The sequence below is a fragment of the Hyaena hyaena genome, unplaced genomic scaffold, assembly GCF_003009895.1.
Source record: "Hyaena hyaena isolate Hyena2069 unplaced genomic scaffold, ASM300989v1 scaffold_18, whole genome shotgun sequence".
Lineage (NCBI taxonomy): Eukaryota > Metazoa > Chordata > Mammalia > Carnivora > Hyaenidae > Hyaena > Hyaena hyaena.
Window position 1 is genome coordinate 2726044 of NW_024080649.1, and position 14342 is coordinate 2740385.

The 14342-nt window shown below is 43.3% G+C and overlaps 1 protein-coding gene and 1 pseudogene across 1 annotated transcript in view; both read left to right on the forward strand.

The window, feature by feature from the left end:
* TANGO6 (transport and golgi organization 6 homolog) overlaps positions 1–14342 on the forward strand; it is a 190271-nt gene that overhangs the window by 146208 nt on the left and 29721 nt on the right. Inside the window, exon 17 of the mRNA XM_039222251.1 lies at positions 7047–7160. Within this exon, the coding sequence (XP_039078182.1) occupies positions 7047–7160 (114 nt within the window). The remainder of the gene's footprint in view (positions 1–7046; positions 7161–14342) is intronic.
* The window catches only part of LOC120224333, a 28536-nt pseudogene continuing 22618 nt past the window's right edge, over positions 8425–14342 (forward strand).

The window sequence follows — 14342 nt, forward strand, 5'->3', positions numbered from 1 at the left end:
TGTGTTTTTTTGTACTGAGATTTTTCTTTAAGGAGCATTTTGGTGATTTGAAGGAGGCTAATGATGACAGTCATGAGCATGCAGGAAGGAAATGAGGACAGGGGTAGCCAACATCCTTCAGATGTTACCAGTCATACATTTACCAAACACCTGCAATGTGCCAGGCCCTTTATTAGAGACCAAGGTTACAAAAGCCTACAAGATACCACCTTGCCTTCTAGGCACGGGTAACCTGGTGGAAGACATAGACATCAATGACCACAATTGTAGTCTTTCGTGATAAGTACTGGACGAGCATATTTTAGGACCCCATCAGTCAGGTTTGAGTGTTGACAAAGATGTGCTAGAGGAAGAGATGCTTGGACCTAAATCTTTAGAACAAGTAGAAATTGGGTAGCCCAAGAAGGCACTTCAGCAGAAAGAACAGCAGTGCAGAGGCACTGTGGTATGAGACAGTCTAGCGTATTTGAAAAACTGTAAGAAGATCCTAAAGGCTGGAGTGAAGGAATGGGGGTGGGAGGTTAGTTGGTGGCAGAACTGAGGCAAGAGAGGCAGGCGGGGGCTACATTATAAGGCTACATTATAGCTTTACAACTTCCTGGCTCATAGCAAGAATCTAGGATTGCTTATTAAACCTTCAGAAATGAAGTGTGAATAGGTAGTACGCTGTTCATTTACCATGAGTGCTAACACAGAAGAGAGCCCTTAAAATCCATGTGAAGAGCTGCCGCTGTGGGGGTACCTGCCTGGCCAGCCCCTTGTCCAGTGACCCTGCCCCACTTCTCGAGATCTGGGCTTCCTGAAACATCAACCCCAGGTGTGTTTATGATCACTAATGAATTGTGAACACGACAAGGGCAGAGTCCATCTTTATTTACCTTTGCCTACCCCCTAGCACCCATTACAATGCTTGGCATGCAGTGTTTATTGATTAATATTGAATGAAAGGAAGGTAAGGCTTATTTGGGAAGACTGGTTCCCACATGTCTTAAAAATAGTAACAACTTCCTTTCTCTTTCTTTCTCTTGAAATAAATAAATTATACATTTAAATCTTTAAAAAAAAAAAAAAAAAGGAGGGGGGATGCCTGAGTGGCTCAGTCAGTTAAGTATCTGACTTGGTTTTGGCTTAGGTCATGATCTTATGGCTCATGGGACCTGAACCTCATCAGGCTCTGTACTGATGGCTTGGAACCTACTTAAGATTCTCTTTCTCCCCCTCTCCCCCACTCTCATCTCTCTCTCTCTCTCTCTCTCTCTCTCTGTATCTCTCTCAAAGTAAGTGAACTTTTATTTTGAGAGAGGGGAAGAAAGAGCATGAGACCAAGGGAAGGATAGAGAGATACTGAGAGAGAGAATCCCAAGCAAGCTCTGTGCTGTGAGCGCAAAGCACAACACAGGGCTCATTCCCACAAACTGTGAGATCACGATCTGAGCCAAAATCAAGAGTTGGACACTCAACCCACAGAGCTACCCAGGCACTGCAAAATAAGTAATTGTTTTAAATCTTAAAAATAGTAATAATAGGAAGTGCTTAATACTTTTCTGAGTACCTTACATGTATCAACTGATCCAGTACTCACAAAGGAAACTGAGGCACAGAGAAATTAAATAAGTTGCCAAGGTCATACAGATAGGAAGCAGAGGGCTGGGATTTGAATGTAGGCAAGCAGTTCAGAATCCATGCTCTTAACCAGACTCTATATCGTCTCCCAATAAATGTTTTCAGTTCACTTATAATACTTCTGTGCAAAAAAAAAAAAAAAAAAAAAAATTGCTTTTGTGCTTAAAAAGGAAGAGAATTGCCATACAAGTAGAGCTACTGACAGGAAGGGTCATGTAGTTCTGTCTTAATAGCACTTGCTTTTGGCAACGAAACTTCAGAAGGCAATGTATTCCCTCTGATTTGAAAAACCAGGTGTTTCTATCCCACATAATTTCTGTCTCTTCTTTTTAGATGTTCCTTCTTATGTAGCATCCCACGCTTACCATGTCGTCAGTGCCAAACAGCTGCCTTGGGTGGACTACAAGTGTGAACATGATTGGACACCTGACAGCCTTAGTATCTTAGCCATTGAGCCCTCCTATAGTCAGACCGCTCTTGTCCATTCTCATGGGAAAAGGGGGATATTGGGCATGGTTCTGAAGTAGTTCTTCACTTATTTGTTGATACCTTCAACAGCTGTTTATTGAGCACTTACTCTATGACATTTATAGGGACTGCAACCAAGCTGTGTGCTAGATGGTGGGGATCCAGCTGTGAACACAACAAAGTTCCTTTCCTTATGTGGCTGATGTTCTAGAAAGGGGAGGTGGGTCACAAATAAGTAAGGAAGTAAATAAATATAGACTGCGTCAGATGGAGTAAGTGCTAAGGAAGTGAATCTAGAAAGGGAAGGGGCATAAAGGGAACTTGTTATTGTATGTGAACTTGGATGAACAGGAAAAGCTTCACTGATGAGTAACACCTGAGGTAAGACCTGAAGGAAGGAAGGGGCTGGTTGAGACAGATACTGGGAAGAGAGCATTCTAGGTGCAGGGAGCAACAAGTACAAAGGCCCTGGGGCAGGTGCATGCTTCATATAGCACTGAATAGCAAGGCCAGTGTGTCAGAGAGGTGATGGCAGTCTTGATGGGGCCTCATAAGGAGTTTGGCTTTTACATTGAGTGAGTTGGGAAACCAAAGCAGCAGAATGAAATGATCTTATTTTTTTAAATTACTATGTCATTCCCTGTGACAGTTCCTTAAGTGTCCCATGAAAGCTCTTAACTCTTTTGTAGTATGTTCTGGTGGAGGAGGAACTTGGGGGAGACCGGCCTTTGGCTGCAAACTGAAGGAATTCTCTGTGAGCATTTGTCATGTTCCAAGTATACTGGAGCATAGAGATGAAGCACACGGTCTCTTCTCCCAAGGAAATCTCAGTAGAATGGGAAACACAGAAGAATGAATAGACACTGGACTAGAGCGATATGACAGATATAAGCAAAAGGTGCTGAGGGAACACACAGCTGGGACCCTCAGACTTACCAGGGCAGCAAGAAGTTTACATTGATCAAGTGTCAGGCAGCAGAGAAGAGGAGGGGTGCAATCTGTTTTGGTATAAAATTGAACAAACCACCATCATCTCTTCTAACATGATCTGACCTGGGAGGGCTGTAGCTGTAACTATTGGGCATCTGAAGAAAGCTGTCCTACCTGTTGGGTGGTCCAGATTTGGGCACTGTCTATTCTTGATGGTATTTGCTGGTAGGGAAGGAATATAAAAGATAGGATCAACCCCTTCAGTCCCTGTGCTGGAAATTCAGGTTTTTCCTCTCTCTTGATGTCAAGATTTAACCTGTTTGGAGAGCATTGTTATTTCTCCCTAATTCTCCTTATTCTTGTTAAGAGCTGTGGTGCTTGAAATCAAAACTTGATAGGCATTTTCACCTTATCGCTCTCCCTGGAAAGTAAACATGATGGAAGGGAACCACAGCGAGAGGCCCATCCTCAGTACAGCAAGTAAAATGTGCCCTAGGTGAGAAGTCCATAGGGAAATCCACTTTTAATGTGGTGCCCAGAATTTCATAACCCTGAGCTTTCCAGGTCTGATCCCAGTGAATGATCCGACTGGATTACCAGTTTCGCCATGACTGATGCAGTTCCCTAAGTACACATTGAGGCTGCGTGGGCCCAGGAGATGAGGACTGGAGTGCACATCCTAGGAGACCCTCCAGAAGCTAACAGACTCACCATGGTTCTCCTTCATGGCAGGTTAAGTGCGCAAGCTGAGCACGTGTGAATTGGAGACTGTACCGCCTTTATTCTTAGGTTTCTTAGTTGATGAAGTAGAAGGGTAGATGGTCTAGTTTCACCTAAGTAAGTAGACCAACTGAAATTTTACCAAAGAAAGTATTAAGAAAAGGGATGAAAATGCAATTCAAAAATTGAAGTCCTGCTTTCTAGATACATATCTCAACTCTGGTACCTTCTCTCCTGGAATTTTCCAAAGTTGGTTTTTGGCAATCTTGTCATTTGTATTATCTTTATTGATGTAGTTCTGAGTATGCTTGGTATGTGTCAGCTATTTGGGAAGTGATGTTTTTCCTTATTCCTGTTGGTTCCCATCAAGTGTTAAATTGCTTAAACTGACTTATAGTGTCTGCAGAGGAATCATCGTCTTCCTCTTTGCAAGATTCTCAGAATGGATATGAGGTATGTGTTTTAGGCAGTGACGACAAGAGAGCCTTCCACAGTGTGGTTTACTAGAATAGATACACTGACCCTGACGGCAGGCAACATGAAGATCACATAGGATGGGTTTCGTCCTCTGGGAGGATTTAGGAACAGAACAGAATAGAAATATCACACCAATTCATAAATAAGTAAAGACCTTACATCATCTATCTATTTTCCAAGCTTTTTAGAGGTGAAAAGCAATGTTAAGTGTGTCCTTGGGGTTGAAGGTGAGAGAGTCTAAGTATGGGAGTGACCTGTTCCGACTGGGTAGATGGAAGATAGTGGCCATGCATCCTCCCTGCTTCTAGGGTTTGACAAGGGGTCTGCCTCTGTGGCCTGCAGGAGAGCAACATTACAAGTTCGTTATGGGACCATGACCTGAACAGAAGGCTGTTCCCGTCTCTAGATGGTATCTGCAAGACCTTATTAAAATTCCGATGCTTTAAAAACATTTTGCAAAGGGCGTCGGGGTGGCTCAGTCAGTTAAACATCCGACTTCTGCTCAGGTCATGACTTTGCGGTTCATGAGTTCCAGCCCCGTGTTGGGCTCTGTGCTGACAGCTCAGAGCCTGGAGCTTGCTTTGAATTCTGTGTCTCCCTCTCTCTGCACCTCCCCTGTTCAAATTCTCTCTCTTTCAAAAATAAATAAACTTATAAAAAAAAAAACAACATTTTGCATAATTGACCATCGTATGTTTCATAGGATTTGGTCTTTGTGACAGAGATGTTGAGGAAGGTTCATAAACACACTTCCTTTTATGGGCCTCTTCCTGATCATCCTCGATGGCTGGTTGCAGATGGACTGGGTCCTTTCCAGTGCATAAATAACAGTCTATAGCAAGCAGGAGCCCATTCCAACTGATGTCACCAAAGCTTGCAATAACCAGCTCTTCTCTCAGCCATGCCTTAAAGTGGCACAAGGATTACACCACTGGCCTTATAGGGCAAGCCCTTTTCCAGCCAGAATTCTTATGCCTCTCCTGATTGTGGGATTAATATCTGACAGCCAGAGCTGGACTCACTGGGAGCTGAGGCACAACGTGCTCAGTGTAGTGTGGGAGCACAGAGGTGGCCAAGCCAGAGTCCAGGAAGTCTTGGTCCACCAAATGTGGAAATGTGGGCCCCAAACTAAACCCAGAGGGAGACAGGCAAAAGGCTTGGGAGCATCTGCACATTATGTGGCTCCAGGCTGGTTTTTGTACTTTAACTAGACTGAATAGGCTAAACCTCTTTGTGTCAGGAAGGACTCAGACCTAGCTCTAACTTGTCTCTCTGATTTCAGCTCTTACCTTGTAAATACTAAGCCTGCAAGTGGAGGTAGCTATTATATTGTTACCTGTTTGGAGGTTACCCAAGGAATTCCTGCTAAGACTGAATTGCTTCTACCGTTAATGCCACGGGCATAGAAGCCACTGATGGCCTTGGGTCAGGGTGTCCCAGGTCGAAAGCAGAAATAGCTTGCTGGATCTTACTGAAACACAGCCCCCAAAGAGTTGAGATTTCCTGGGATTTCCCTTCACTTGCAAGATGCAAGTTTGTCTAATAGATGTACAACTTGATTAAGTGCCAGTACATCACAGATGCAATTATATTTAAGAACGAGCTACTTCTTCTAATCTCTCTGCCATCACTGATTAATTAGACACTTTGAACTATGCCCAACTGTTTGAAAGCTGTGAAAAATACAACCTGCATAGTTAAAATTTCTGCACAAGCCTATTTCCTTGTTCGTGCCTGTATTCTTTTTTAAAACCTTTTTAAAGACCATTCTTTAAACATAATATGTATTTATACATGTTTCCAAATACACAATCTGGCTATTTTTTTTTTTTATCATGGTTAGAAATCCTTCCATGGTTGGCCAAGAAATACACTCATTCAATAAACGAAGTATGTGAGAAGCCAGTTGAAGAATTGAGACTTACCTTCAGATTGTTGTTCCATTGGTCACACTTTCAAAATCTTTGTTTTTAATTTTTAAATCTTGCATGAATGCCTCAGAAAGGTTTTTTGCCATTGTTTTTAGTAATATCTCTTTATTGAGGTTTTAAAATATTTTTGTTCTTAGGAGTGGGATGGGGGCAGGGTAGTAACAGGGTCTAGAAACGTTCTTATTTTATGGCATATAATTATTAGCTATATATCTGGCACCATGTTGTGCTAGTAATCTATACTCTTTTCTGTTATAGAGCTCTTTTAAAGTAAATGAGCACTGAAAGACCTATTATACACATGAAGAAGTCCGGGGAGACTCTGAAATTGGCCCTGGGTGGCTCACATGGTGGGGTATGCTAGATTTGCAGGACCAGGACACCCCAGACATGCGGAAGAAGATCGTTAGAATATTTATGTATTTCTGTCCCTGGGCTATAATTTTTCATTAGCGGCGCATTCCTATTCATGCTGGGCCTTGAACTCTGAAGCCTACTTAGCTAAATCCCCATAGTCCCATTCCCTAGAAGCCACTGTGTTTTGGACCATCTTTCCTTCCTTTAATTTAGCATCCCCAAAGGGGCACAAGTAACGTTTCCTCCCACTTTTGAGGAAATACTTGACCATCCCTTTGTTTTATACACATATCCCTTCTGACTCCCTAATTTTCCTTCTGAATTCCAAACCAGATTTTGCCCTTTTCTGGAAAAGCTAGACTAAATCTCTCTCTCTCACTAGATCTCTCTCTCTCTCTCTTTATTGAGCATAAGGAAACTATCCACCTCTCTCTACACCACATTGTTTGTGGTGAATGTGTAGAAAGTGGAACATAGTTGAAAAGCTTTAGGTAATTGGGCAACCCTGAATTTTATTGACTTTTCTTCTTGCCCTCCTAGGTAACAGCTTGCCTGATTGCTGTGGCTAAAACAGACCACGAAGTTCAAGTGCGCAGAGCTGCCATCCAAGTGATTGTGCTGCTGTTTCGGGGTCTCAGCCAGAAAGCTACTGAAGTAAGTCAGTTTCTTACTGTATGCAGTTTCCCTACCTTTTTGGTTTTTTCTGCTCCCGTTTCACCACAGGAGGCCTCAGACCTTTTCCGTCGGCAGATCCGTGCAGGTGAGTCCATCGGCACAAATTTTATTTTGCAGTAGGAAAGTTATATTGTTTATATCTTTAATAGGAGTCCTTATTTCCTCTGAAATAGTAGGCAAACTACACCCTCACTGCTGAAGCAGAAGCAGAGCCCAAGTTTTTAGATTGCAGCTTGGAGTCCTGGTGAGGGCAGGCTCCAGGTGAGCTGATGGGAACACACTCATCTTTCCTGTGTAGCCTGGACTTTAGCAGCTTGTCTCCCTGACTCATTTCACTGTTCATACCGAATTACTAAAGGATCTCATTTAAAATGTTTCCTCTCTAGCTGTGAATTCAATCCATGAGATGAAACTTTTTTCCTCCTCCAAATGGGTTTGGTTGGATTTCTCCCGAGTGTGTGGCCAGTACGGGAAGAAAGTATATGTATCCATATGTGTGCTAAGAATGAGTGACCCCTAAATTAATTTGCCTCTTGATTTTAATGGAAACTCATTCCCAGTTGGGTTTATAGAGAGAGTTTACATTAATAATTCACTTCCTGGCATCCACAGTGCTCATCGGTGGCTGGCGTATCAGTATTTAACTGTCAGTGAAGCCATTAGAAGAGTGTTTGTTTTGTCAGACCCACAGGCTTTATTCATGATAGAATTTTGCTGTATCGAGTTCTTGACACCATTTTTGTGCAAGCATGGACTCATCCATCACTTGTCCCCTAGTTATTATCTAGGACCTTGATGGTGGTGTGGGAGACACAGATCACAACTCAGTAATGCAGATTAATTAAATAAATTGCTATCGGGTACAAACTGCCCTTGATGAGAATCTGCTATACAAGCAGGAGTTGAGAAAGTGTTTTTCACCCATCCTCAAGACCTACAAAACCCTTGACAAATACAACCATTGATACGTAAGTTGTTAACAACAGGGGAAACTGGGTGACCAGTATACAGGAATTCTCTGTGCTATCTTTGCAACTTATCTGTAAATCTAAAATTATTCCAAAATAAAATTTTAGTTTAAAATATGAATTACAGTGCCATTAAAATAAGGCTGTACAACTGTGTTAAGTGGGCCGTGGTAGCCAGCACACCTGGGTACTTAGCCTTACGCACTGCTTGTCTTGCACCGTGGCCCCGGCTGCTCCAAACTGCTGTGCCGGGCGGCAGGGGATAAGACGCAGCCATGCTGCACCAAGGTCACCTCCACAAAATGAGGGAGGCGTGCGTTCGGGTGGGGTTGCTAGCCCTGCCCCTGTTTGTGGCCTATCTGCGTTTCCCCGCACACCAGCTTTCTCCGGCTCTTTGCTCGTGGCAGTTGTCAGGCAAATTTTTCACCTGCGAGAGACTGCGCATCTTCTTCCAAGACTCTGGGAGTATGGTTGGAAATCCTGAGACGGTTGTGCTTTTACCCAGGCTTCCAGCTTCCAGCTGTGATTCATACAAGATTTGGGAATGTCTGATCCTGAGGTTTTAGCAAGTGATTGCCCTTGGTTTCTCGGGCTTTGGTTGCAGTGACGAACCAAGACTGCATCACTGCACCGTATTTGAGTGGGCCAGCATTATAGAGGCACTTTTGTGGCATCTGGGGCTCCAAAACCAGAGGATCAACCTTTTGTCTCATGATTACAAAGATATTGTTGCTCAGAAGGTACTCTATAGGTTCAAGCAGAAATGATCTCCTCAACTTACCATAAAGAGTCCCTGACAAATGGAGGTATATTTCACCATCTTCTCTTCCAAAAGCTGCTCAAAAATGGAGGCATGCTGGGGCACCTCGGTGGCTCAGCTGGTTAGGCATCCAACTTCGGTCAGGCCATGGTCTCGTGGTTCGTGGGTTCGAGCTCTGCATCAGGCTCTGTGCTCACAGCTCAGAGCCTGGAGCCTGCTTCAGATTCTGTGTCTCCCTCCCTCTCTGCCCCTCCCATGTTCACTCTCTGTCTCTCTCAAAAATAAATAAACATTGAAAAAAAATTTTTAATGGAGGCATGCTGTCACCCATTCTCACATGATTGATGAAGTATTTGTATTCTCCCAAGGTCTCACCCCAGTCTATGGGCCGTACATCAGATGCTCTGGGGAGTGAGCTGTGGGATGTGGGCAGCAAGGATACGCAACAATGATGGGAACTTAGTTATCAACAGTCTCTTTGTGGTACATCACGCAAAGAAAGAAATTTAGAACACGCTGAGTGGGAGCTCTTGCTTCTGTGACTTTCCTGTTCATTTTATCTTTGAGCCATTGGATCCCGTGAATCTCTATCCAGAGTTTTTGGAGCTGTGCAGGAAAATGTTCCCATGGTCCACAGTCTCAGTTCTAGATGGCCACTCTCTAGAGCTTGAGGATTCCATGGGCTTCTTGAATGCATATATGGGCTTCATCAACTCCACTCCTTCTGAGCTGGAAAGAGTAATTTCCCTGTGTTACCTCCTCTACTCCCTAACCTGTTGTGTATTCCATTTAGGAAGAAATGTACAAAGAGATCCTGACCACCAAGCACTGTTCTCTCACTGAAGTCCACCTGACCCACACTGGCCGTCAGCATATAGTTAAAAGGCTGGAGAAGCTCTGGCTAAGGGTGACCCAGTAGTCACCCCCCCATTCTTCTAACATCTGAGCGAGTGTGTGACTTGCCTTTGTCTTGGCTCTATTAGGAAATTCTGAGGAGCACTACTGCTCACTGGTATGAGAAGACAGAGAGTCTTAAAAGTCTTTTTAATATTTCTATGGACTTTTCTGAAATATTTAGAAATGCTAATTTCTGGACCATCCTCGATTGGAATCCTATGGTAAAAAATGAGGAGAGGGTGTGCCCTACCTGTATTTGAATGGCTTTAAGGTGACATGCCTTTTATTTATGTTTATGTTTTTATTTTTATTTTTATTTCAGAGAGTACAAGTCGGGGAGAGGGACAGAGGGAGAGAAAAAGAATCTTAAGCAGACTCCACACTCAGTGTGAAGCCCAATGCAGGGCTCCCTGCCGGTCTGGATCCCAAGACCCTGGGATCTTGACCTGAGCCAAAACCAAGAGTCAGAGGCTCAACCGAATGAGCCACCTAGGCGCCCCAGGGCACATGCTTTTTAAAGTTCTCTAAGCAACACAGCTTATTGAGAGTGAGTCTCCCTTGTCGTAACTTTGGATTTTGTTTCATCAGCTACTTTTAATTATAGACATTTTGTTAAAATAGGTTTTGGTTTGAATAATGCAGTATTCTGAGTATACTTTAAGACTATGATTTACCTGCAAGTATTACACGTATTTTATAAGGATACCAAACCAGGAGATACTCTGGCAGAGTGGTGAACCTTATTACATAGGTTTAATTTCTTTTTTTTTTTAACTTTAAAAAAAAATTTTTTTTTAATGTTTTATTTATTTCTAGGAGAGAGAGAGAGAGAGACAGCATGAGCAGGGGAGGGTCAGAGAGAGAGGGAGTCACAGACTGAAACAGGCTCCAGGCTCCGAGCTGGCAGTCAGCACAGAGCCCGACGTAGGGCTCGAACCCACGAACCGCGAGATCATGACCTAAGCGAAAGTCGGACGCTTAACCGACTAAGCCACCCAGGTGCCCCACATAGGTTTAATTTCTGAATAAATTGAATTAAATGCAAACTATTTATAGAATTTCCTAAAATCACAGGATATTGAGGACCAGTAGCATCTGAGCCAGAGGTTTACTGTTATTAGCTAATTCTAACAGCAGATAACAGTAAGACTCTTCATCCCTCAGTGCTCAGGAGCACGCCCCTCCTGAGCTGGAGGAGAGGGGATCGTATCATCTAGGCTACCGTGCTGAATGTACATGGGTTCCTTTTATGACAATTGCTTACGTTCTCATTGGTTGTTCCGGAGAGTCCTTCTCATGTAGCTCAGTAATTCCTGTACTCTACAGACAGGAAAGTTCCAGAAACATTAAGAACAGATACTGAAAGGCCTATGAGCAAATGGTGCTGAATATGTTTTTTAAGCCACAGTTTCAATTGTTTCAGTCAAAACAGGATTAAGTGATTATTTAAAATTTTTTTTTATTAGCAACATCAGGTATAACAACTGAAACTGGAATAAGTGTTTATTTTCTATGAATAAAAATGAATTTTTACTAAAGTAGCAAAAAAGAAAACCTCTACAAGGGCACACACACCCTGAGTGAGGAAGGGAGGGAAAGAGAGAGAATGTGTCTGATTTGCAAAGTGAGAGAAGAAATAGAAACCCTACTCAGATATCTCACATCTGTGTGTAGCCAATGAAAGCAACACTCCAGGTCTCACCGGTGCTAACATAATTTGTGGCCGTGGAAGATGATTGTCACTTTCAAAAAGCCATGTGAATGGAAAACCTCTCTCCTGTTCTCCAAACCAGCTCTATTCTGCACTCACAGAAATTTATAAATTGTGCTTACTCAGTGACTAAAGAAAAGGAAACGGGACGAGATGAATGTATGATTCCTCTTCCTGGTGCATCCTGAAGACCAGGTGTGTTAAATCTTGTAATCGTGGGTGTGATTATAATCAAGGGCACTTTAATGAGAAACGGAGATAACCACAAAGCTTTCAATCTATAGGATTTATCTTTTCTGCTGTTTTGCCCCCAGGAACAGCTGAAATGAAAGTGCCACTTTGTTGATGAAGGTGTGTATGTGTGTGTGTGTGTATGTGTGTGTGTGTCCCTTCTAATCACTAGTTTTCAAGTTATAGAGTGTCAGAACAGAATTCCAGGGTCCTGTGAGTTTTCTCTTGCTGCTCGATGTGCCACTAAGGGCCTCTGTGGCTCTGGCAGCTTAGTAAGGGGGTACGGGGTCCAGGAAGAGGTGGATATTCAGAAGATCAGAAGACAAATTGGGATCAGAGAGGGAAGACATCACTACCCCAACTCAAGAGGTAGCTTTTACCTCTTTCTCATTCAAAAGTAGCCAGAATATGGGGTGCCTGGGTGGCTCAGTTGGTTTCTGTTCAGGTCATGATCTCATGGTTCGTTGAGTTCAAGTACCACATTTGGCTCAGTGCTGACAGCTCAGAGCCTGGAGCCTGCTTCGGATTTTGTGTCTCCCTCTCTCTCTGCCCCTCCCCACTTGTGCTCTGTCTCTCTGTCTCTGTTTCTGTCTCTCTTTCAAAAATGAATAAACATTTTTTAAAAAGTAGCCAGGGGGCGCCTTGATGGCTCAGTCAGTTGAGCGTCTGACTTCAACTCAGGTCATGACCTCACAGTTTGTGGGTTCAAGCCCCGCATCGGACTCTGTGCTGACAGCTAGCTCAGAGCCTGGAGCCTGTTTTGGATTCTGTGTTTCCCTCGCTCTCTGACTCTCCCCTGCTCATGCTGTCTCTCTCTCAGAAATAATTAAAACATTTTTTTAAAAAGTAAAAAAAGTAGCCAGAATTTTGTGCGGTCAATACAATATCCACATTGGAGGGAGATTTCGCATACACTCTCTCTTTTTTTTTTTTTCCAAATAGTTTATTGTCAAGTTGGTTTCCATATAACACCCAGTGCTCATCCCCACAAGTGCCCTCCTCCATGCCCATCACCCTCACCACACACACACCCATCAGCCCTCAGTTTGTTCTCAGCATTCAAGAGTCTCTCATGGTTTGCCTCACTCCCTATCCCCAACAATTTAACCCCTTCTTCTCCCCCATGGTCCTCAGTTAAGTTCCTCCTAATCCACCTATACGTGCAAACATATGGTATCTGTCCTTCTCTGCCTGACTTATTTCGCTAAGCATAACACCCTCAAGGTCCGTCCATGTTGGTACACATGGCCAGATTTCATTCTTTCTCATTGCCATGTACTATTCCATCATAGAGATAAACCACATCTTCTTGATCTATTCGTCCACTGATGGACACTTAGGCTCTTTCCATGTTTTGGCTTTTGTTGAGAGTGCTGCTATGAACATTGGGGTATATATAGCATGCACTCTCTTATTGAAAAACTTACTTTCTCTGCTTAGCCTTGTTTTGGCCTTACGGCCATATATGTTAACTCTTAATTTATTCCCATTATAGCCTGAAGCCTAGGAGAAGCCAGAAGGAACTCCCATGTAACTGATTCTACCTTACCCTTGCTAAAAGTTAAATTTACTAGGAGTACTAAGGGGAGGAGGTATGTTTAGATATGTGCCTTCTGTTGGCTTCCGGTTTCAGAACAACCCTTCTCCACATGCAGAGGGTAAGCTGAGCAACAGAATGAAAAACTGGTGCTGAACTATCCAGACCTTCCCAGATCTTTGCACAGTGACTTGTTTAAGTGTTGTAAATGTTTAGAACATCCATTTTCATAAATTCCTTCCAAAGACAATAATGAATAATTGGGGTAGTAATGGCTGAGTAATAGCCTACGACACTGGCCCTCCTTCAGCTAGAACTCTAAATTCTGGACATAATATAGTAAGCAGCTACCTTGAGACACTGGAGAGTGGTCACATGCAGGCACATTCTTATGGGGAGTCCATGCCCAGACGACAGGCATTGTATGGAGTAAGTTTCTGTTTTCTTGGCTTTAACTTAGGAAAAAGTCTATCTGGGAGCAACTGCAATGCAGGAGGGGTGCTGGTGGAGATACACAGTCTTTCTAGCCTGGGAAACCAGAACATGGGATCTGGGGAAACGGCAGTTTCAGGACAGAGAGGGGGACATCCTGGAATGGATAGTTCCAGAGAAAGGATTCCCAAATTCTGTCTCCCTGAATCTCTGCCTGGACCTTTGGCCAAGTGAGATACATGCTTGCTTTAAACAAGAAGAAGGAGGCTCCTGGGTGGCTCAGTCAGTTAAGCATCTGACTCTTGATTTTGGCTCAGGTCATGATCTCACAGTTTGTGAGTTCAAGCCCCACGCTGGGCTCTGTGCTGATGGTATGGATCCTGCTTGGGATCCTATCTCCCTCTCTCTCTGCCCCTCCTCTACTTGCATTCTGTTTCTCTCAAAATGAAATAAAACATTAAAAAAAAAAATAAATAAAAATACCAGAATGACCAGAGGCTCTCAGAAACCTAAGCCTATATTTCCTCTAGGAGCAATGTTTCAGTCTCCACTAATTCATTGTTCGTGGCAACTTTACAGAACAGAACTACCATGAATAACGAGAATTGGCTGTATATAATGGGGG